Source organism: Bufo gargarizans, chromosome 2 (genome assembly GCF_014858855.1).
Source record: "Bufo gargarizans isolate SCDJY-AF-19 chromosome 2, ASM1485885v1, whole genome shotgun sequence".
NCBI classification, from domain to species: Eukaryota; Metazoa; Chordata; class Amphibia; order Anura; family Bufonidae; genus Bufo; species Bufo gargarizans.
The window spans coordinates 541760426-541782865 of NC_058081.1; the positions used below are offsets into that span (position 1 = coordinate 541760426).

The window sequence follows — 22440 nt, forward strand, 5'->3', positions numbered from 1 at the left end:
AGAGGCTCATTAGCATATTATAAAAGTGTTTTTTTTTTACCAAAACGGCTGCAGGGAGAAAGGTAAAAAACATACTGTTATGTAGTGCTGACATTAGCGCATAGTTATATCAGTCAGCTACATAACAGTATTTCTTGTGGTAGAAACCCTTTAAAATGGCAGGTAGACATTTATTTTCATCAGCAGGCAACCACTGCTATGTGGCATCATAACTTAGTGAAAAATGCAAGCAAAAATGATACAGCTGCACCCTTCGAGTGCCAAGATATAGTTGCAACATTTCATCCAAATCTGTTGCAAAACATGCAGCGTGCTTTGATTTCCGCTAAACGTGGTTGAGGTATTGAAAACCCCATCTATATACATATATAGTACTGTAAATTGCCTCATATTATAGGCTCTGTTCAGACTGGTGTCATGACATCTATTTTTAAACGAGAGGTTCCAGATTATTTAAAGGGGAGAATAGCTCTGCAGACTGCATTATTCTTGTCAAACTGCCAAAAACCTCATTGATAACAGAGCCTCAGTGCTTGTATGTTGATGCTGAACAGTTAAGCCACAAATTCATCTCTGCTGCGTCTTCATCATTCAACAACCTGCTAAACATTTTCTAAATGATATAAAAGATTTCAGTAGATGGCATCAGACACTACGGTTATGATAAGAACCATAGATGAAATCAGTATGTTTATGACTATATGATAGTTGCTGCTATTTATTACATAGCCAACCAATTCTATTAAGGTTTTCCTTTAAGAAACTCCCCTGGTTTGCTCCTAGTAGACAGAGAAAAGCCCTTCCTTTTGAAGGATATGTTGAAGAACTGCCCTCTCTATCTGCTAGGCTCCTGAAGATAGCATCATCCAGTGTCTCTCTCCACACTCGCACACATACATTATTCCAGTGTGTGCGGTGACGGCTGCCCTACAGTTACAGCAAGTATCTTCAGAGAGAGGTTCACTGCAGCTCTCTCCTCTGCCATCCTTCATTCCCACAGGCACCTATTAAAGAGCTGCTTCTGGTTTTCTCTCTGCCAGGTGTTCAGGTTTTATTTCTTCGCTGTGTCCTCTGGCATTGGGTGAATCTGGAAATCTCACAGATAGTGGCAGCAATAAAGACCTGGACAAGATGGCTCAGGTGTGCACTGGCACCGACGTGGAGCAGCCTTTTGTAAAACCACTGTTTTGTAGGAAGGGAGCTCTCAGACAGAAACTAGTGCACGAGGTCAAGAGTCACAAGTTCACCGCCAGGTTCTTCAAGCAGCCAACCTTCTGCAGCCACTGTACCGATTTCATATGGTAAGTTATCTATATGGAACTTTTTGGGTTTGCATGTCCTGCAGCATCCATTGTACTGAAATGCAAGACTCCCATCATCCCTCATCTACTGTTCCCTTACCCTTCTCGTACTCTTCTCTCACGTCATGCTGTGTTCTGTTTTAGACAGATGAGGCTTGTAATTCATTATATTCAGAGCAGATGTTCAGTTCAGGTGCTTTACTCTCCGAAGGGAAGGCTGTCACTCGTGGCTGATAAAAGTCACTCAGCAATGAAACACGTCATGCAAACTAATCATATACTTAGGGAGTTTTGAGCAACATAGTCAGAATCATATTAGTCTATTGTCTAAGTGACACATACCGTTTGACAATTCTGCTTATGGAGTGTTGTGCTGTATAGAAATCACATAATATGGCCATATATGTAGCAGTGACTCATGTCTGATGGATAGTTACACCAGTAACCATTGTGTCTAGGGTACCAATACTGATCAATCAGTTCAAATACTTTTCATCATCAGGAAAATGTATTTGCTATTGTTTGAGATCTGGTTGATTGTTATTGTGTAGGGTGAGTCCACACATAGCTGCTGATTCTTGGCCAATGTGTGGCTGACGGGCAGCCAAAGATTGGTACGGTTTTGTAACGCTCCTGTTTGGCTGCACTGTGTTTAAAGAGAGCCCGTAGCTAGGTTTGGGGACAGTAAACCACCAGCATGGTATATTAAGGCAAGGTATATTGCCCTCAGCATTATCTCAGCAATGAGGCCACTGGACTCATCTCCTGGACTCCTCTCCGGTAGCAGATGAATTATTTTACAAAATTTTTCTGAAATGGCTGGTTATGACTTGGACATGGTTAGAAAGCGGAACCCCCAGGTATATAATGATATGTCGTATTTTAGTAGCCCCAAGCCTAGTAACAGGTTGCCTTTAAGATGTTTTTACCTGTGAAAACTGCGAGGCCAAAGACAAAAAGATTCACAATGAAACCTGTTGAACCTCAGCCATTAAGTTTGGTGTCAACCAGGGAATGAATTTGGCAACTGGATGAGTTGCGAATCGTAATGTACTGGGGAATAGTGGTTGCTGTGGACAATTCATCATTATAATCCAGGAGATTTGTCGACAATATTAATATGTTGGATTAATACGATGTGTTGTTATGTTTCACATACCAGGTGTGGAGGCATGATGCTCCTCATGGAGAATCCTATAAGCTGTGTATAGGAATTCCACAGGCAAATCCCTTTCACACTGCAGCATAACCATCACCTTATGATATAAACAAGAACTAAACCTACTGCATGAAGTGCTTAGCAACCATATGCTGCTGATAAAATGGTATTCACAGCGCCCTCAGCTCCCATCTATAGCTCTGCATTCATGCCAGGACCTACTGGACTAGATTGGGCTCAAACAGGTTGCCATCTGCATTAACATGACAATTAAAACGCCTTTACGGGCTGCCAATTGCTTTTTTACGGTTGTTAAGTCAATGAAAATCTGAAATTAAATTGGAAATTTTATCAGCCAACAACAAGACCAGTTTAGATCTTGTTGCTGTAATCCCTTAAGGAATTAACAGAATACCGCTGATTAATTCTTTATATAGAGGTAACGAAGCAGTTTATCAATTGTTGCGGAGCCTAATTTGTCAGATATGTTGGATGAGATGTTTTACACGCAGCTGCTCTGTGATATCACTACGGTTTTACATAGGACTGCAAGTGGTAAATGCAAAGAATCAAGAATGAAAACTCAGTTCTGCTACATCTGTAAACCAAATGTGGGCTACGCACCCAGAGGTCCACGTAACATCTGTAGCTCTTCAAATAAACCAAAATCCAAGACAATGGAGAAATGCAATTGATTGTCATTATTGAGCGTCTGAATTAAGTTTGACATTTCTTCCTCTGATCCTCCACAAATCCAATAAAGTAGGTTTGCTGCCCATGAAATGTCCGCCTGACATAACTAGGCAGCCTTATAAATCAAGGCATTTTCCATTATTGATTTCTTCAAGGTTGGAACTCCAAACTGGATCTGTGAATGCTCAGGCATATCGCTTGATGGTGTTCCATTGTGGATACACAATTCACATCTATTATAATGCCAGGCAAATGGAGGGTGGCATTTCCGATATAATGAACGGCTTAGAAATATTAATTAAGGCTTGGCTGTGTGCGTGTTATGCAATGCTATGTTTACCTGGGTGTCGGTTGTAGCTGTGATCAATACTTTTATTAACCTTTAGCTATTACTTGATGATGCAGAGGGGGATCCCCTGTCATGCTGAACATGTGTCTGATGTGCAGGCAACATGCTATACAGCAGGAGGAAATGAGCAGAATGATATACATATAGAAACAATACAGTATAACCTGCATTGAAATCCTGGAAAAAAACTAAAAGTGGCCCCAATGTTGTAGATGGGTCCAAATTGACAGAAGGTAGGACAGCACAAGTAGATGGGTCCAATACAAGTTGTCAGAGTCAGTAATACCATGCTACAACATAGAATACCACCTCACAGAACCAAATGCCACAATGTAGCACAAAATACCTCCCCAGAAGATGTCCCTCTCTGGTGGCCTTTAACAGCTGCCACATTCTGTCCTTATCCTCCTCCAATTGTCTCTAGTATAGATATGGAACAGGGGGGTTAGGAGGAGAGATGTGGGCAACAACACCAAGCCAGCCCCACCTTCAGCATGCTGTCCGGACTACCTTTGATAATGACCCCCTATAGTTCCCCCAGTAGTACATATGTACCCGGCCAGCAGCAGTGAGGAGGGAGAGGATAGTCCAATGGGCATCGGCCCTCTGGGAAAACTCCCTGTAGGATCTATGGATAGTCCGCCTCTGAATCCTTCTTCTCTTTCTATGCTTAGGAGTCCTACTGAGTGATTGACGGACTTCCCTATATAAGAGATAGCTATCGATCAATGACAGAACTGCCTGCTGCTACAGTTTATTCTGAGTCTTTCCTTATAAAGCTATATATTGAAGTAATTTTCTGTGTCTTCTATATTGATAACCTATCCTCAGAATCCTATCGATCAGATATTTATGACCTATCCTTGAGGATAGGCCATCTATACAGAAAACCTTGAAAACCCTTTTAATCTCCGTCTGCTCTATAATATTCCCTACTCATAGGACTGCTTTTGACAGGTTCCCTTTAACATCTGCATGTTTGTAGTCTGGCAACATACCATACCTGATCCAAATGACTGTGAGCAATTGTCTACTATAATGTTTTTATCACACTCACTTCCTTCACAAGCAGGAGTGATCTTTTGTCTTGTAAAAATGATATGAATATAATGCATTTTGTATGCACTTTTTGTTCATTTTTAAAAAAAATTAAATTCAAATATTTTTTTTAATTTTTTAAGCTCTTTAAAGAACACTATGGGAAAGCTCATGAAAAAACACCATAACACCACATCCTGCATTTTGACAAAAAGCCACTGACACAAAAAACTCAAATTGTTCATAGTGAGTATAATTGTAATTTGGCTTAAAGAGGGAACCTGGGAGTAAATTATTGACAAACTATCCTCAGGATAGGTCATCAATATTTGATTGGTAGGAGTCCGACGCCTGGCACCCCCTCCAATCAGCTGTTTGAAGAGACCCTGGCCCTCAAATTCATTGGTCACCATCTAATCCAGTTCAAGCGAAGGGGTCTGGGCGGGCTAAGCCCAGCATAGCTGCTTTACAATGTGTGGTGCTGTGCTTGGTATGTTGTGGAGAGGCTGCAGCGCTCACAGGAGTGCCATGGCCTCTTTGAACAGCTGATTGCTTGGGGGGCTAGGTTCAAAGCCCCACCAATCAGATATTGATATCCTATCGTGAGGATAGGTCATATGCAGCACCCAGAAAACCCGTTTAAACAAATATCTAGCTATTTTATTTTTTTTTTCATTTTAAGTTTTAAAAACACTGAAAAAGGTGGTATTTGTCTAAAAAAAAAGGCGCTATGTGTGAAACCACCATTAAACAATACTTTGCATCTTATGAATTACTCAATATTTTATATACAGTAGATTAATTTCATAAAGAAAAAGTAAAATATTACTTATTCAGATTTACAGCCTATATTACTGACAACAGCAATATTCCTGTATCCTGACTTCATAGTCTACCAGCATAAAGCTGTGTTCACATATTAATAACAAAACTATGAGGGATCCGCCACACAACTGTGGATCCTATTGACTTACTGTATAATGGGGTCTGTCAGGTTCCAACCAGGTATCTGCTGTTTCTGATGGGAAAACAGCACTGCATGGCACTTAGGACTGCGTAAGAGCAGCTCCTGCCACAATGTAGTTATCTACTCATCTATCTATCTATCTATCTATCTCCTATCTATCTATCTATCTATCTATCTATCTATCTATCCATCCCCATTAGGGATGGGGGCAGGCAGGCACTGACATATACGGCTGCTATGGCCGCTGTGTTCTCCGTATGGAGAGTCTCTCTTCCTCCTCCATAGAGGTGAAGTCTGGGAGGAGATCAGACAGTCTCACAAAGTGTCTATATCTATCTATCTATCTATCTATCCATCCATCCATTCACCTCTATCCTATTCAGTCTGGTCCCCCCTGTCTGCTTATATATTTGCTTGTCTCTCTGCCCTGATAATGATAACCATATTCAGCGTGTATCATCAGTGAAGCCTTGCTGCTCATGGTGATATACAGGGAGTTTTATATCATCTCTTGCCTTCTGTTAGTGAAGGTAATGAAGCATAGGAATGTGGCTTATCAGAGATTACAATTACGGGAAAGACATTTTTCTATTCCCTTGTTAAAGTTCAAAGATTTGGTAATGTAGTGAGACTAATCCCAGGCGGCGATGAATGTATCTCCTCAGAATGGGCTCTTGTTACGGAAACATGAAATGTATTCTCAGTTACACAAGGCGTGAACGGATGGGGTGTCCAGCGGTATCTTTCCATTTTCCATAGAAATGATTTTACATCTTTGTCAACTTAATGTCTAGTATGAAGACAGAACTGTGTTTTATCCAAGTGCATTAATGCGTCCTGTCATGTCATTAGTCTTAGCAGCAGCTGCCTGGCATTGCGTTCTGCCACTTGGTTTATTATCAACCCATTTCCGCAGAAATTTCTTTTCATGCCAATTTTATCAACGTTTATTCTATTTAATATGTAGTGATAACATTTAATGAAGTCATACAAGATATATAACCTTCCATTCATTTACATTACCTTTGCTGCTGGGGCCAATCGTTTCTAACCCCATTGGTAATATTATACTATGGTCTTGTGCAGTAACTACATCATTTATTATTTTTACAAACATAAAAGTTTTAATTTTTAAGTCATTTGCAAAGTCATTTCATAAATATATTAAAAGAAGAGGGCTGCACACTGAAATCTGTGTAAAAAAGTGCTTAAAAAAGGTGTTCAATTGATTGGGTTCATTTGGCACAAATTTAAAAATGTTGAAAAACAAACAAACGCCTGTTCTTTCGGCAGTTTCAGGGTCGAAGTAGCGGAGGTGACCACATGCAGATTAAGGCCGCTTTCATGGTGTCATGTTTTGGCTCAGGATGCATCCCGGGTGCAATGCGTTTTGGACGCGCTTGATAAAAAACTGAATGTGGTACCCAGACCCGGACTTCTTCACTGAAGTTCAGGTTTGGGTTCAAGGTTGTGTAGATGTAATTATTTTCCCTTATAACATGGTTATAAGGGAAAATAATAGCATTCTTAATACAGAATGCTTAGTAAAATAGGCTGGAGGGGTTAAAAAAAACGTACTTACCTTAATCCACTTGTTCGCGCAGCCCGGCTTCTCTTCTTTCTTCTTTATTCGTTCTTCAGGACCTGGGTAAAGGACCTTTGATGATATCACTGCTCTCATCACATGGTCCATCACATGATCTATCACCATGGTGATGGATCATGTGACAGGCCATGTGATGAGCGCAGTGATGTCGCCACAGGTCCTTTTCCTCAAAGAAGAAAAAAAGAAGAGAAGCTGCGCGAACAAGTGGATTAAGGTGAGGTAAATTATTATTATTATTTTTTAACCCCTCAAGCCCTATTTTACTAAGCATTCTGTATTAAAAATGCTATTATTTTCCATTATAACCATGTTATAAGGGAAAATAATAATGATTGGGTCCCCCATGCCGATCGTCTCCTAGCAACCGTGCGTGAAAATCGCACCGCATCCGCACTCACAGTGTTGAGTTGGCTAAAACCAACTGCAGCAGAAATCCAAGACCTAGCCTTAAATTTCGGCTGTGGATTCCATAGCAAATACACATATTTGATAAAACGTGTGTCAGGTCCATCTACCGCAGATGCGGAAGCCACCTTGACGCCTGGTAGATGGGCCCGACACACTTTTGATCAAATATGTGCAATAAGAGCTTCCATTAACTCATTTATAGTCGGTATTGTACCAATTTTATTTAGAATGATCCCCATTTCTTAGCTCTATTGTTTGTATGTATAATGTGTGCAGCCATTTTCTTTTTTAAATTCATGTTTGCTTCATGGATATGCACCTGTGATTTCTGAAGGTTCTAGTCTAAATTTTATGTAGAATAGTGGGAATAATCGACCCCAATAATGCTTTAAAACATCATCAAAGATGAGAACTTTCCAATGTTTACTAATTACCTTCTCTTGCTCTCTTGAAGTGAAGCTTGAACGAGGTATTCTATTTTCTGCTTCTGATCAGGACAAGGCCTTCTTCCTTACATATGAGCTTTCTATCAGTTGTAGGTTACAGGAAACCAATTTACACTAGTTTCAAATCTCTGTCTGTCCTCTCCAGCAGGCTGTTCCGGCATAGAACAACTTTCCGGAATTCTCCAGACCTGGCAATGATGGATGTTACCGCCTGTTTGCCAGACACTATTAACTATAATGGGGTCCAGCAAAGATGCCAGGAATTGGCCAGACAAAAACCACAGCATGCAACGGTTTTCGTCCAGCCAAATCCTGACATTCTATGCTGGAACAAATTGCCAGAGAGGACAGACGGTGAGATTGTCAGTGAGATTATCCATTCTCCGCCTGAGGAGATCACTGGCTGAATGCCAAAGGTTAGAGTATCTAACCCTCTGGACTAGGTTTAGGAGTTCTGCACATTTTTCTTCCTGGTTAGAAACAGGTAACTTGTGTTTTGTGCTGCACTAATCAGTTGGGAATCCTGAATAATTCTAGCAACCCACGTATAACTTCATTGCCTCATATATTATAATTAATGTTGAGCAAATCAAAGTACCTGAAGTAGACTTGATCCATCATGAAGACGAATTTCCTTACGCTTCATGGAAATGAATCAATTTTTCCTAAAATGGCAGTGATTGAAGAAAACCAGCCAAAGGACCTGCGGCGACTGTGATGATGACATCACCACGTGATCAGCAGGGGCTGCTGTAGATATCAGTATAGGCACATGGACAGCCGGATGGTGCGCGTAATGACGAGGTGTACGTACAGGTGCCATTTCCCATGTAACAATTCTGGACATCTATTCTTAAAGAAAAGACATAGTCTAGACTCCTTAGATATATATTCCTTGAGTGCACAGGAAATTCCGTGAGTGCACTTCAGAGGCTTGAAGAAATGTGGAAACAATATCAAGCACTGAAATTGGAATCCTGAACAGACTTCTTTATTGGATGAAACATCCAGCATGGGGGATGTGTGCCTCTGGACCACCATGCTGTATGATTTATCTGAATGAATAAATACCTCTCTTCAGGATTTACGTTGCAGTGATGGATATTGTTTTCCACATTTCTTCTGGACATCTATTCTTATCACTCTATGTTGTGTCATTTCTCTATGATTCTTTCTAGAAGTTTATGAATGAATTGCTACCAATATGCAATAAAGGTCTGTAGGTCCATCTGGGTGTTACCAGTTGGGAGTGTGACACTATACAATCGGTGCTGACTGTGCAGGGACACACCCATAACTTGTAAAACCCATCTGGACCTTCACTGCAAACTGCTGGTAATTAAGAATAATAAAGGAATGTCAAACCATAAAGCCATAAGAATAGTTGCTCCATTATTACATGGGGATGCAAATACTTGCTACAACAAGCATGTCAGGAGAGGTAACAGGTCCTGTTTGAGAACTCTTGGGTGTAATCTTTCTGGTTCTGGAGCATTGTTCACATTTACTTTATTTACCTTTACTTGCACCATATCTACATTCAGCACACTACTGTATATTATTTGATGTAGTAACATCAATGTTACCATTTAGATCAGATGCTCTCACTTTTTTAGAGCTGAAGATCCCATTTGACCACTGAACCTCATTATAATGAAAGGTAACACCTATATATATAGATTACACAGTATCCACCATTGGCAGTAGCTAAACCTCCCTACAAAACAACCTCTTCACAGGTCAAAGAGGATGCCTAGAACACTCTCCCATAGAAGGCAATAAGTTATATCCAGACTACAGGTTCCTATGGTCCACATAAATAACCTACGAAAACCTCACCGTCCAATCAAACAGCATCAAAAACCTATAGAAAAGAACACGTCTACACATATCAAAAAGGCTATGGGACTCAAAATATACAAAAATATGACAATCTTTATTAAATAATGAGAGCTGCTTTCTCTGTTTTGTTCACCTGCTCACCGCAGCATTTACAGTGATGAGCAGGTAAAACCAGCAGAGATATCAGCGCTAGTACAGAAAAAAAAGCAGACAACCCCTTTAAAGACAAGCTTGGAAAACATTACATACAGTGCTACAGAACATACAGGGTAATACAGACCCACATATGTACCTCTTACATCCAGTGATGTCTCCTCTGATGTAGATATTCTCTTTCCTCTTCTTCTCTTGTCAGACCAGACCGCCATGGTGACCTCTTTCAGCCATGCCTCATCTCTACAGAGTTTAACAAACAGACATCTTACTTTCCTACTTTTCCATCATCCTCCCACCTTCTCAACACCCCATCCTCCCACCCCCAATACTGTGTCCGTTGTGCCCCCCAATAATATCCTGAAGAAACAGTCCCTTCAAAATACTAGTACCACACAGATACCCCCTTCCTTTCAGATCAGACCCCCATATAAAACACTAAATGAGCCCCCCCCATCTCAAACTAGACCTCCTTTTGACCACTATGTCAGACCCCGACCCAATATCAGACCTCAGATAAGACCCCCATTAGACCTCCAGACCCCCATATCAGACCTCCAGACTCCCATATCAGACCTCAGACCAGACCTCCAGACTCCCATATCAGACCTCAGACCAGACCTCCAGAGCCCCATTACACCTCAGACCAGACTCCCACTAGACCTCCATACTCCCATATCTGACCCCCAATAGAACTCCAGACCGCATATCTGACCCCCATTAGACCTCCAGACCGCATATCTGACCCCAATTAGACCTCCAGACCCTCAATCAGACCCCCATTAAACCACCAGACCCCCAATCAGACCCCTATTAGACCTCTACAGACCCTCAGTCTGATGCCAGACCCCCCCATTAGACCTCGCCAGACCCCCATTCAGACCTCCAGACCTCCAGATCCCCCAGTCAGACCTCCAGACCCCTTAGTAGATATATCACCATCAGGTCTTCTCGTAATTATAATATCAAGGAACTCCACCTCTATCTGACTGAACCTCCAAGTCAACTTGATATTAAATTTATTGCTATTGAGATTCTCTAGGAAATTTTCTAAGAGTGGTGCAAAACCCTGCCAGATAAAAAACACATTGTCTATATACCTCGACCAGATAAGCATGGCATCATAACCTGGAATACTTTGGACAATCTCTATTTCCCACAGCCCAATGAACAAATTTGCATATGAGGGCGAACATGACGCCCCCATAGCAGTCCCTTGGAGGTGCAGGAAGAGGCGGTCCTTATAAAGAAAATAATTCTGAGTTAACGTAAATTCTAATAGAGCTAAAATAAGTTCTATCAAGTCATTATCATAATCTGTCATGGACAGAAAGAGCCTTGATGCTCGTACTCCCTGGTCGTGGCATATAGACATGTATAGTGATTCGATATCACACGTAACTAAATATGTCCCTTACTCAAGGTGGATGCCATTAAGACGTTTCAACATGTCTGTTGTATCCTTCACAAATGATGGGAGTGTCTCCACAGTCTTTTGCAGAAAATAAATCTACCAATGTTGGTACAAAATCCACCAATCCCTCAGACAATCGGACGTCCAGGAGGATTGGTGGAATTTTTATTGACTTTTGGGAGTAAATATAGTGTCAGTTTCACTGGATGGTCAAAAGTAAGTCCCTCCATAATTTTCAAACTACTGATATTTTGGACATATCCTTCTTGTAATATTGCATCCAATTCCCTCTTGAATTGATCTGTAGGGTCCCTCTCCAGTCTTTTATAACGCTGTCTATTGTTAAGTTGACGAAATACCTTCTTTTCGTACATCTGCACCAGCCAGATCACAACGTTTGATAACCACCTCCTTTCGATTTTTCAATTCCAGCAAAGCTTGTCTTTGTAATTTGGTCAAATTGTCGCCTCTATTGTTGGGGACTATATTTGCCAAGTCGTGTTTAACTAACATGTCTACCACAGGGCATTATGTTTTAGGGGGGAAAAAGCTGTGATTTCCAATGCAGATGTATGGGATATCTACTCTCATCTGGTCCATACTGTTCATCCAATAATGATTCCAGATCACGTACAGCTTGTTGCTCTATAGGTTATGCCAACAGGGTCATATCCTGTTCCCTACTGAAATGTTTTTTAAAAATGTGTTTTTGAGAAAATAATTAAAGGTCTTTAATCACTTCAAATAAATAAAATTTACCAGTAGGGGAAAAGGACAGACCCTTCTGCAAAACCTGCTGTTGGAATAAAGTCAACTCAATGTCAGAAAGGTTAACTACCTTTCATTCCTGGGTCTCTTCTCCTTGTTGTTCGAATTTCTGTTCTTTCTTTTTTGGGCAGAAGTATGGAGATTGTAATTTAGTCTTTCTGAATCTGGCTCCACATTCTTCCTCTGATGTCAGGGATGTAATTAATGGGTCCAATTGGCTGATGTAAAGTAAATCTTTTAATAATGTTCAGACAGCAGCTCAGGCAAGATGGTCGCCCCCATAATCATGTACAGAACATAGAATAAAAATACACAATCAAAAAGTAAAAACCTACTAGACCCCTCCGTGAGTTATTCATGTTCAAGTTTATGATGTTATACCCCCGTCAAAGACTGCTAGTCTTCATATGAGGATAAACGCAATACTTGAGATGTTGTAAGTCATGTCAAACCAGCCGGAACAATGATTGTCACACTTATCTATGTATTGCCCAAAAACAGATGCTTTGCCGAGAGATTGTTATACTTATCTGCTCTTTTTTATATTTGCAAATATGTAAAAGAGAATTTGTAACTTTACATTATCTTATATAACTGCAAATTGTACCCATATTTTCTTAGCGAAAAATAAATAAAACAGATATTTGATTAAAAAAATTTGTAAAAACCATAAAATATCATGTATCATTATCTAGTTACAAATCATTTTAGTTATAATGTAAATGTCTAGTGAATGATGATGTAACTCATGCATCACCAGCCATGCAAATTCCAATATACTATCTAGTCTGAATAGTGTCAGTCAGGATGTGGACATTGATGTGGGTGGTGAATGTGATTTACAAATTAGCCCTATGACAAGGCTTTAGACCTGTATCTCCAAAGCGATTTTTCATGTAATGCTTCAACAATGCAGCCATGAAAGCTATGGCTTTTATGATAGAGTAGGAATCAATATACATAAATGACTTAGGTATCGTATATCGAAGGGGATTATTTTACTATATGTAAATAACTAAATCATCTATGCAACTAACTCATGCAACTTTCTAATATACTTTATGTTTCAATCCCTCACTATTCAGAGGCTGCAGACCTCTACATACTGTGTTATCTATACACATAGTCGAGTCACACTATTATTAACAGTTCCTACTTTCAATGTTGTGTATCGCATGAAGGGAATCATGTGTCGTAAGCAGGCTTAGGGGGATACAGTGCCTTGAAAATGTATTCGTACCATGTATTCATTTCCAAATTTTTTTCATGTTATACCCACAAATGTATTTTATTAGAATTTTATATGATAGACCAACACATAGTAGGAAGTACAGGGAGTGCAGAATTATTAGGCAAGTTGTATTTTTGAGGATTAATTTTATTATTGAACAACAACCATGTTCTCAATGAACCCAAAAAACTCATTAATATCAAAGCTGAATATTTTTGGAAGTAGTTTTTAGTTTGTTTTTAGTTTTAGCTATTTTAGGGGGACATCTGTGTGTGCAGGTGACTATTACTGTGCATAATTATTAGGCAACTTAACAAAAAACAAATATATACCCATTTCAATTATTTATTTTTACCAGTGAAACCAATATAACATCTCAACATTCACAAATATACATTTCTGACATTCAAAAACAAAACAAAAACAAATCAGTGACCAATATAGCCACCTTTCTTTGCAAGGACACTCAAAAGCCTGCCATCCATGGATTCTGTCAGTGTTTTGATCTGTTCACCATCAACATTGCGTGCAGCAGCAACCACAGCCTCCCAGACACTGTTCAGAGAGGTGTACTGTTTTCCCTCCTTGTAAATCTCACATTTGATGATGGACCACAGGTTCTCAATGGGGTTCAGATCAGGTGAACAAGGAGGCCATGTCATTAGATTTTCTTCTTTTATACCCTTTCTTGCCAGCCACGTTGTGGAGTACTTTGACGCGTGTGATGGAGCATTGTCCTGCATGAAAATCATGTTTTTCTTACCTTGCAGACTTCTTCCTGTACCACTGCTTGAAGAAGGTGTCTTCCAGAAACTAGCAGTAGGACTGGGAGTTGAGCTTGACTCCATCCTCAACCCAAAAAGGCCCCACAAGCTCATCTTTGATGATACCAGCCCAAACCAGTACTCCACCTCCACCTTGCTGGCGTCTGAGTCGGACTGGAGCTCTCTGCCCTTTACCAATCCAGCCATCTGGCCCATCAAGACTCACTCTCATTTCATCAGTCCATAAAACCTTAGAAAAATCAGTCTTGAGATATTTCTTGGCCCAGTCTTGACGTTTCAGCTTGTGTGTCTTGTTCAGTGGTGGTCGTCTTTCAGCCTTTCTTACCTTGGCCATGTCTCTGAGTATTGCACACCTTGTGCTTTTGGGCACTCCAGTGATTTTGCAGCTCTGAAATATGGCCAAACTGGTAGCAAGTGGCATCTTGGCAGCTGCACGCTTGACTTTTCTCAGTTCATGGGCAGTTATTTTGCGCCTTGGTTTTTCCACACGCTTCTTGCGACCCTGTTGACTATTTTGAATGAAACGCTTGATTGTTCGATGATCACGCTTCAGAAGCTTTGCAATTTTAAGAGTGCTGCATCCCTCTGCAAGATACCTCACTATTTTTGACTTTTCTGAGCCTGTCAAGTCCTTCTTTTGACCCATTTTGCCAAAGGAAAGGAAGTTGCCTAATAATTATGCACACCTGATATAGGGTGTTGATGTCATTAGACCACACCCCTTCTCATTACAGAGATGCACATCACCTAATATGCTTAATTGGTAGTAGGCTTTCGAGCCTATACAGCTTGGAGTAAGACAACATGCATAAAGAGGATGATGTGGTCAAAATACTCATTTGCCTAATAATTCTGCACGTAGTGTATGTGTGAAGTGAAAAGACAAAGATACATGAAATCCCGATAAATAGAGTACATTTAAGTTTGTGGGTGTAACGTGAACATTTTTGGGAAAGTTCAAGGGGTATAAATACTTTTTCAAGGCACTGTATATAAGGGGTACGATAGGCTCTGTACACACGCAGCCCTTGATGCTGTCATGGATAAAAGGAACCATTTATTAAAGTGGCAGAAAGGGATGATTATTGGATTTTGGGCCAAGGGTAGTAATATTTCTGATACTGCACTGTTTGTGAACTGTTCGTGTGCTGCTGTGGTAAAAGTGTATAGTGAGAAGACAAATGGCACCATTGTGAATAAGTGACCTGGAAACTGTGGACCACCACGTGCCATTGATGTAAGAGGTGAACATTGGCTATAAAGGTGTGTGAGGGTGGACTGCAGGGCCGGTGCAAGGATTTTTGCCGCCCTAGGCAAGATAAAAATTGCTGCCCCCCCCCTTAATCAGATGATCTGCCCATATCATGACATCACATATGTTGTTTGACCCCTTTCTCAGCATTTAAATTAAAAGAACTGCTATGTTTCCCTTAGGGTTAATCAAGCATCTTGTAGCTGTCTCCCTGACAGCCGCTAGAGGTGCTTCCGCGATTCTCACTGGGAAAATTACAGTGGGAAGACGCAGAACATAGTTTTGAATGCATGCGCATTCGCAGCTGAGAGGAGGATCGGGGAGAAGAGATCCCAGTGCCGGCGCTAGAGAAAGGTAAGTGGCTGAAGGGGTTTTACCCCTTCAGCCCAGTGGGAGGGGGACACGAGGGTGCCCCACTCCTAACAACTTTAAAGTGCCAGGAAAATGAGTTTGTTTTCCTGGCACTATAGTGCTGCTTTACCACCAGTACTGCACAGTCTTTTTTCTGCAGGAACAGGCTATAGACACCAGTACCACTACATTAAACTGTACTGGTTCTGGGACTATAGTTTCCTTTTAGGCTCCATTCACACGTTCGCAATTTCGTTCTGCATTTTGCGGAACAGAATTGCGGACCCATTCATTCCTATAGGGCAGCACGATGTGCTGCTCGGACACGAAATTGCGGATCCACACTTCCGGGTCCGCAATTCCGTTCCGCAAAACAGTAGAACATGTCCTATTCTTGTCCGTAATTGCGGACAAGAACAGGCATATTCTATTAGTGCCGGCAATGTGCGATACGCAAAATGCGGAACACACATTGTCGCTTTCCGTTTTTTTTCCGGATCCCTGGCTCAGTGTATCCGCAAAACACGTTGCAGACGTGTGAATGGAGCCTTAATGTGAGGTAAATTAGTTTCCAATGTAGTATTAATAACTAAACAATTACATAATACACATATTGCATTGTTTACTTACCACCAGGACAATAAGATGATCTGGTCTCTGGCTGCAGTCTGGCTCTTGGTCTGGCTCTGGGGACTCCCTTGTCACTCTCTTCTACCCTCCCTCCCTTGTCACTCTCATTCCCCCCCTCCCTTGTCACCCTCTTCTCCCCCCCTCCCTTGTCACCCTCTTCTCCCCCTCCCCTCCCTTGTCATTCTCTCCCCCCTCCCTTGTCACTCTCTTCTACCCCCCTCCCTTGTCACTCTCTTCTACCCCCCTCCCTTGTCACTCTCTTCTACCCCCCTCCCTTGTCACTCTCATTCCCCCCCTCCCTCATCACTCTCTTCAACCCCCTCCCTCCCTCGTCACTCTCTTCTCCCCCCTCCCTTGTCACTTTCTTCTCCCCCTCCCCTCCCTCCCTTGTCACTCTCTTCTCCCCCTCCATTGTCACTCTCTTCTCCCCCCTCCCTTGTCACTCTCTTCCCCCCCTGCCTTGTCACTCTCTCCCCCCCTCCCTTGTCACTCTCTTCTCCCCCCCCATCACTCTCTTCTCCCCCCTCCCTCCCTTGTCACTCTCTTCTCCACACTCCCTCGTCACTCTCTTCTCCCCCACCCTCCCTTGTCACTCTCTTCCCCCCCTCCTTCCCTCGTCACTCTCTTCTCCTTCTCCCCCCACCCTCCCTCGTCACTTTCTTCTCCCCCCTTTCTCCCTTGTCACTCTCTTCCCCCCTCCCTTGTCACTCTCTTCCTGTCAGTCGGGCCGGGTACAGTGAGCACTTCCTGTCAGTCGGGTACAAGAAACAAAACCTCCTGTCTTGCGGACCGAACAGAGCTCAGCCACGCTACATTAGAGGCGCTTCCCTCCTGTCAGTCCCTCTCTCTCGGCAGTGCGGCAGCCGCCCGGTGCGGGGGAGGGCCCGCCGCCGTACTTTAAAAAAAAAACTTGCGGCAACGCTTTTGTAAAACCGCACAGGGGCGGCGCCCCATGCTACATCGCGCCCTAGGCGGCTGCCTAGGTCACCTTACAGGTGGCGCCGGCCCTGGTGGACCGACATGCTATAGTGGAGCAGCGCACCTCCAAAATGAACCAGATATGTGTCTAAAACTACGGTTCAGTAAACCCTACTGCATATGGAGCTCCGCCGCAGATGGATGGTCACTGCACCTCTGCATCATCAGAAAAGGCTTCAATTTTTGTGGCAGTATTGAATTAGTCCTCCGCTGATTTGCAAAGGATTGCCTTCTCTGAGTCACGTTTTCTGCTTCATCAAATGGATCAACGTTGGTGTGTCAGGTGAGAAATATCAGAGAACAAACTCCCTGCAACCATTGCTGGAAGAACACAAGCTGGTGGTGGCAGCATTATGGTCTGGTAAATGTGTTCCTGGCATGGCCCACTTATCTAGGTGGCAGGCACGCTTAGCCGATTTGGGTATGAAATATAATTCCATCCTTGGATGGAAGTGGAGACAAAAGTCCTGCGTGCACAACTTTTGTCTCTGCTTCAAAAATCTTCTTCTGAGCGGAAACCTAAAGGACCTAATTATAGTCTATGGGGCCTGTAGGCTCCATTTGGCTCAGTTATGTACCAAATCCCTCCTTTCCAGAAAGACTGAATGCTGATGTGAACTCAGCCTTACTAGAAGACATCTTCAGGTGTAAAAATAAAATAAAAAATCACCTTATGAAGGTCCCTTTGATCCGGCAACATTGCTCCTGTCCCTGCTGTTCCCGGTCCCTGTTGGATGTGACAAAGTGCCCTTTCCACTCACATGACCACAGCAATCACTCAGCAGTCACTTGCCATTATTGAACATGTCACTGCTGAGGCCAGTGCTTGACTGCAGCCGTCATGTGAGTAAAAACAGCACATCATCCCTTCTAGTCCAGCAGGGTACGGAAACAGCGAGGATATGAGCTGCATCGCTGGATTGTTAGAACCTTCATAAAGTCATTGACTAAAGTCATATTTTTATGTACCTCCCTGCAGTGGCGTAGCTATAGGGGAAGTGGCTGCTTTGGGGCCCCAACTCAGAAGGGGCCCATACCAGAGGAGGACTAAGTGATTTTACTGTCAGGGCCCCTCAACTGTATTATAAAATTACTTTGTATGCAGTGTCACTGTAGGAAACAGATGGAGCGCCTGTAGGGCCTCGTCTGGCGAGCCACAGGAGTGAAGGTTTGCGAAGAACTTGCTTGGGGGGGGGGGGGGGGGGGGTGTGTTCAAAAGTTTGCTGTGGGGCCCAGTCATTTCTAGCTACTCCACTGCCTCCGCGCCTCTGCAAAATGTACATTTTTGGCCAGACAATCCCGGCAACATGGGGATTATTGAGAGGATATATCTTGTTAGAACGATAATGAGCTTTTAGTTCACAGGCATTGTAACATGACAGAGAAGAGCAGCTCCTCAGATCACGGAAACGAGACAGAAGATAAAACAAGGGTACAAACCAGTTAATAATGTGTATTTACTAATTTGATGACAGCATGCAGAGAAGTTGTGGAAGGATTTCTCAAGGGGGAGGCTTGACAGCAGAACAGAGCAGCAGAAGATAAACCATGACAGTTGTTCTGTATTTCCACTCTGATGATATTCTAAGCTTCTCCCATGGAAATTATGAATGCCAATATTTTCTCAGAAGATAGTGTACCAAAGAGCACTGCTGCTGTTTACTGTACACTTTAACCCTATAATGAGCTTACTATTTGGGGCCGTAGTGGCCAGACACAGTTTAGACATTTTTAGCTTATTTCATTTATTAAAGGGAATGTACCAACTTTTCAAATAGTAATTAACATATGTATTTAAATACTAATTTATCAGTTTTTATTACCTGATTGTATATTTTTATATTATTTTCTTAGATGTTTTTCTATCAGAAACTGACTTTAGGAGAATGTTGTGAGCATGCTCTATGTACAAAGTCAGATAAGGACCTAAGGTGCCTCCATCATATAATACCAATGGTGCAATCCTGTGTTCTCAGTCTCCACTTACTATGATAGAAGTGTTAACTTTCATTGTAATCCTGCCCATAGTGATAATAAAATGACTACTGTTACACTCAGTGTACAAAGCAGAGTCTTAATAGTGATCTTTTACAAATTAAATGCTAACATAATATGAGGGCTTTAAGGGATTCTGTCACCTCTTTTTACCCTAAAGAGACGCGGACATGCACGGCTAGATCACCGCTAGCATGTCCGCAATATACCTGTCCCATATCTCTGTGTGGTTTTATTGAGTGCAAAAAATGATTTTATAAATATGTAAATCAGCCTGGTAAGGAGCCAAAAGGGCTGTACTAACCGTTCTGGAGCCCAGCCATGCCCCCCTGCGAAGGAGCCCAGCACCGGAATCCAGGAATCTCCTCCTTGCTCACAAAGTCAGATGGCCGTAATCTCGCGATGCGCGAGCTCGCCCATGTGCGGTGCTGGTATAGTGTTCCTTTCCTGTGCTGGCATCAGCCTCAGGAAAGGAACTGCGCATGCGTGAGCTTGCGCACCGCGAGATTACGGCGATCTGACTTTGTGAGCAAGGAGGAGATTCGTGGATACAGGCGGTGCTGGGATCCTTACAAGGCTGATTTACATATTTCTTAAATAATTTTTTTACACAAAAAAACAAAACATGGGACGGGTATATTACGGACATGCTAGCGGTGATCTAGCCGTGCATGTTCGCATCTCTATGCGATAAAAAGAGGTGGCAGAATCCCTTTAATGCGAAAAGCTTCCTGTTGCCCCTAGAGGCTCAGTTGCATGTATTAAAACTTCATTTTTCTCATCAATGTGGGCACATATGAACATGGGACCAACACAGATGTCTTTAACTGCCAAGAGCACATGCATCAGGTCAGACAGTTTCATAGGTACAAATCTGCTGACAGATGCCCTTTAAGTCTAAGATTAGGGCTTTTGTTGAACACCAAATAAAATTGTGTTTGAGAGTCATATATATCAGAAGAAAACACAAGGTGAAAAAGTTCTGTGCAAATCGTATGGAAACTGGAAACAGTTGCTGTTGACGCTTTCACATAACAAAGTTCCTTTAGCAGTCCCAACCTAATGCGTGCAGGGAGTAGAGATACTTCATGCGCTGTAGAAGGAGAAATAAGTGAAGAAAGCAGCATCCTGGACACACGCACCTCACATCCAGCATGAATTACAGTGCACATCGGGCACATCCACATATGAAAAAGTCTGAAATGAGGAGTATGTTTTAAACTAAACATCAGGGGCTCTGAAACTGAATGAAGATAGCAAACTGACACTTAGCACAACATTTTAACATAGGGCAATCTGTGGCATACTGCAATTAAAACAAACCATTACATGGCAGCAAATTAATGTTATACCAAGATGAGAAAATCGAGTTGTACAAATCAAATTTGTTAAAAAATTAGCGTCTATGAGCTATGAGTGATTGGCCCCGCTGCTCAAGAGACTCCCCTCTCCCCCTTGACTGGTAGAGCCAGACATCTCAACTGGCTTGTGCTGTTGTTCCGAGTAGCAGTGGAAGCGCAATGGCTCTGCTGGTGCTACCTGAGCAACCCAGAAGACAACTTCCCAGTGTACCCAGAAGTAAGCAGTGCAAACACATTTGTGCTTGCATCATTATTCGTAGCAATGGGGGGGAGTCTCAATTGGAGGGAGTCTCATGAGTAGTAGGGCCTACCCCCCTATGCTCAAGTAGGCTAGTTTTTGTGGGGAGTCTCATGAGTAGTATGGCCTACCCCCCTATGCTCAAGTAGGCTAGTTTTTGTGGGGAGTCTCATGAGTAGTATGGCCTACCCCCTATGCTCAAGTAGGCTAGTTTTTGTGGGGAGTCTCATGAGTAGTAGGGCCTACCCCCCTATGCTCAAGTAGGCTAGTTTTTGTGGGGAGTCTCATGAGTAGTATGGCCTACCCCCCTCTGCTCAAGTAGGCTAGTTTTTGAATGAATTTGATTCTTACGAATCAATTCGCTCATCACAAATGGTACATAATAGAACTCTGACTTTGATCCTTATGTATGAATGTATTTTCACATGATCATGCATACAGCATCCAGAGTGAAACTCCCTTACATGTAGGTCTGTATTTTTGTCCACAGGGGGGCACTGTAAGACATTAGTGCTAGTATGGCAGTCACTTTTGACTTAGTGTGTAAGGGCTAAGACAGAACAAGGACAGACAATTTTCTGAGACAGCTCTGTGGTCCTCTAGGCACATCATACAAAATGCATTACTCAGCAGGGGGCGGCAATGAGAAAAAGTTTTTCCTTGATGAATGGAATTTCAATTTTTATCCTGAGGCATGGTTGGGTTGAGATTTAGAATAAAGCTCTAAGTTTTTTTTCTTTTTCGTTTTCTACATTTCCTTGACACTTCACAATTATTGACTCACTGTTATAATCAGTTATGACTTAAATTCACAAGTAAACTATATTGCTAGGGCGCAAAATTATAAACAAAAATACAAGATAGGTAGGTCAAGATCACCTTTCTGTAGTGATTGGTGAGTTCTACAAGCTCCCAAATGCAAGTAATTCCCCAATGTGTAATAGGAAAGCGTCATCAGAAAATGACCTATTGGTTAAATTATGTTTTTATACGCATCTGCCCATAAGACGTACCTAGGTTTTAGACAGGAAAATAAGAAAAAAATATTTTTCACCAGACCTCAAATCAGACCCCAAATTTTAATAAGACCTCAACTTAGAGCCCCAATCACCTATTATAAATGGTGGATTATGTGTCTCTGTTAAAAAGGTGATATCTGACATGGTAATTATGCCAATGATGATAATGAGATGGCTACTGATAAGTTACCGGTGCAGAACAGGGTGTTTTTACTTATTTTAGACCTAGTAGTCAGGGCAAAATGTGCTGAATTTTCTGATTTATTTTTTAATATAGATACTGACATAAAAAATGTAAAAGTCATCAAGACAAAAATAACATAAAAACGTGCTTTAAACAATACATAATTCCCTTTGAAGAACATGAAAGGGGGACTAAACCTTTGTTGAAACAACAAAGATGTGGAAGCAGTGCTCGGCTCTGCTCAGCTTTTCAAGCATGTGTTCCATGGATCC

At 42.0% G+C, this 22440-nt stretch overlaps 1 protein-coding gene across 1 annotated transcript in view; it reads left to right on the top strand.

Moving 5' to 3' along the window:
* Positions 1–955: 955 nt before the first annotated feature.
* PRKCG (protein kinase C gamma) overlaps positions 956–22440 on the top strand; it is a 635634-nt gene continuing 614149 nt past the window's right edge. Inside the window, exon 1 of the mRNA XM_044278076.1 lies at positions 956–1301. Within this exon, the coding sequence (XP_044134011.1) occupies positions 1132–1301 (170 nt within the window). The 5' untranslated portion in view covers positions 956–1131. The remainder of the gene's footprint in view (positions 1302–22440) is intronic.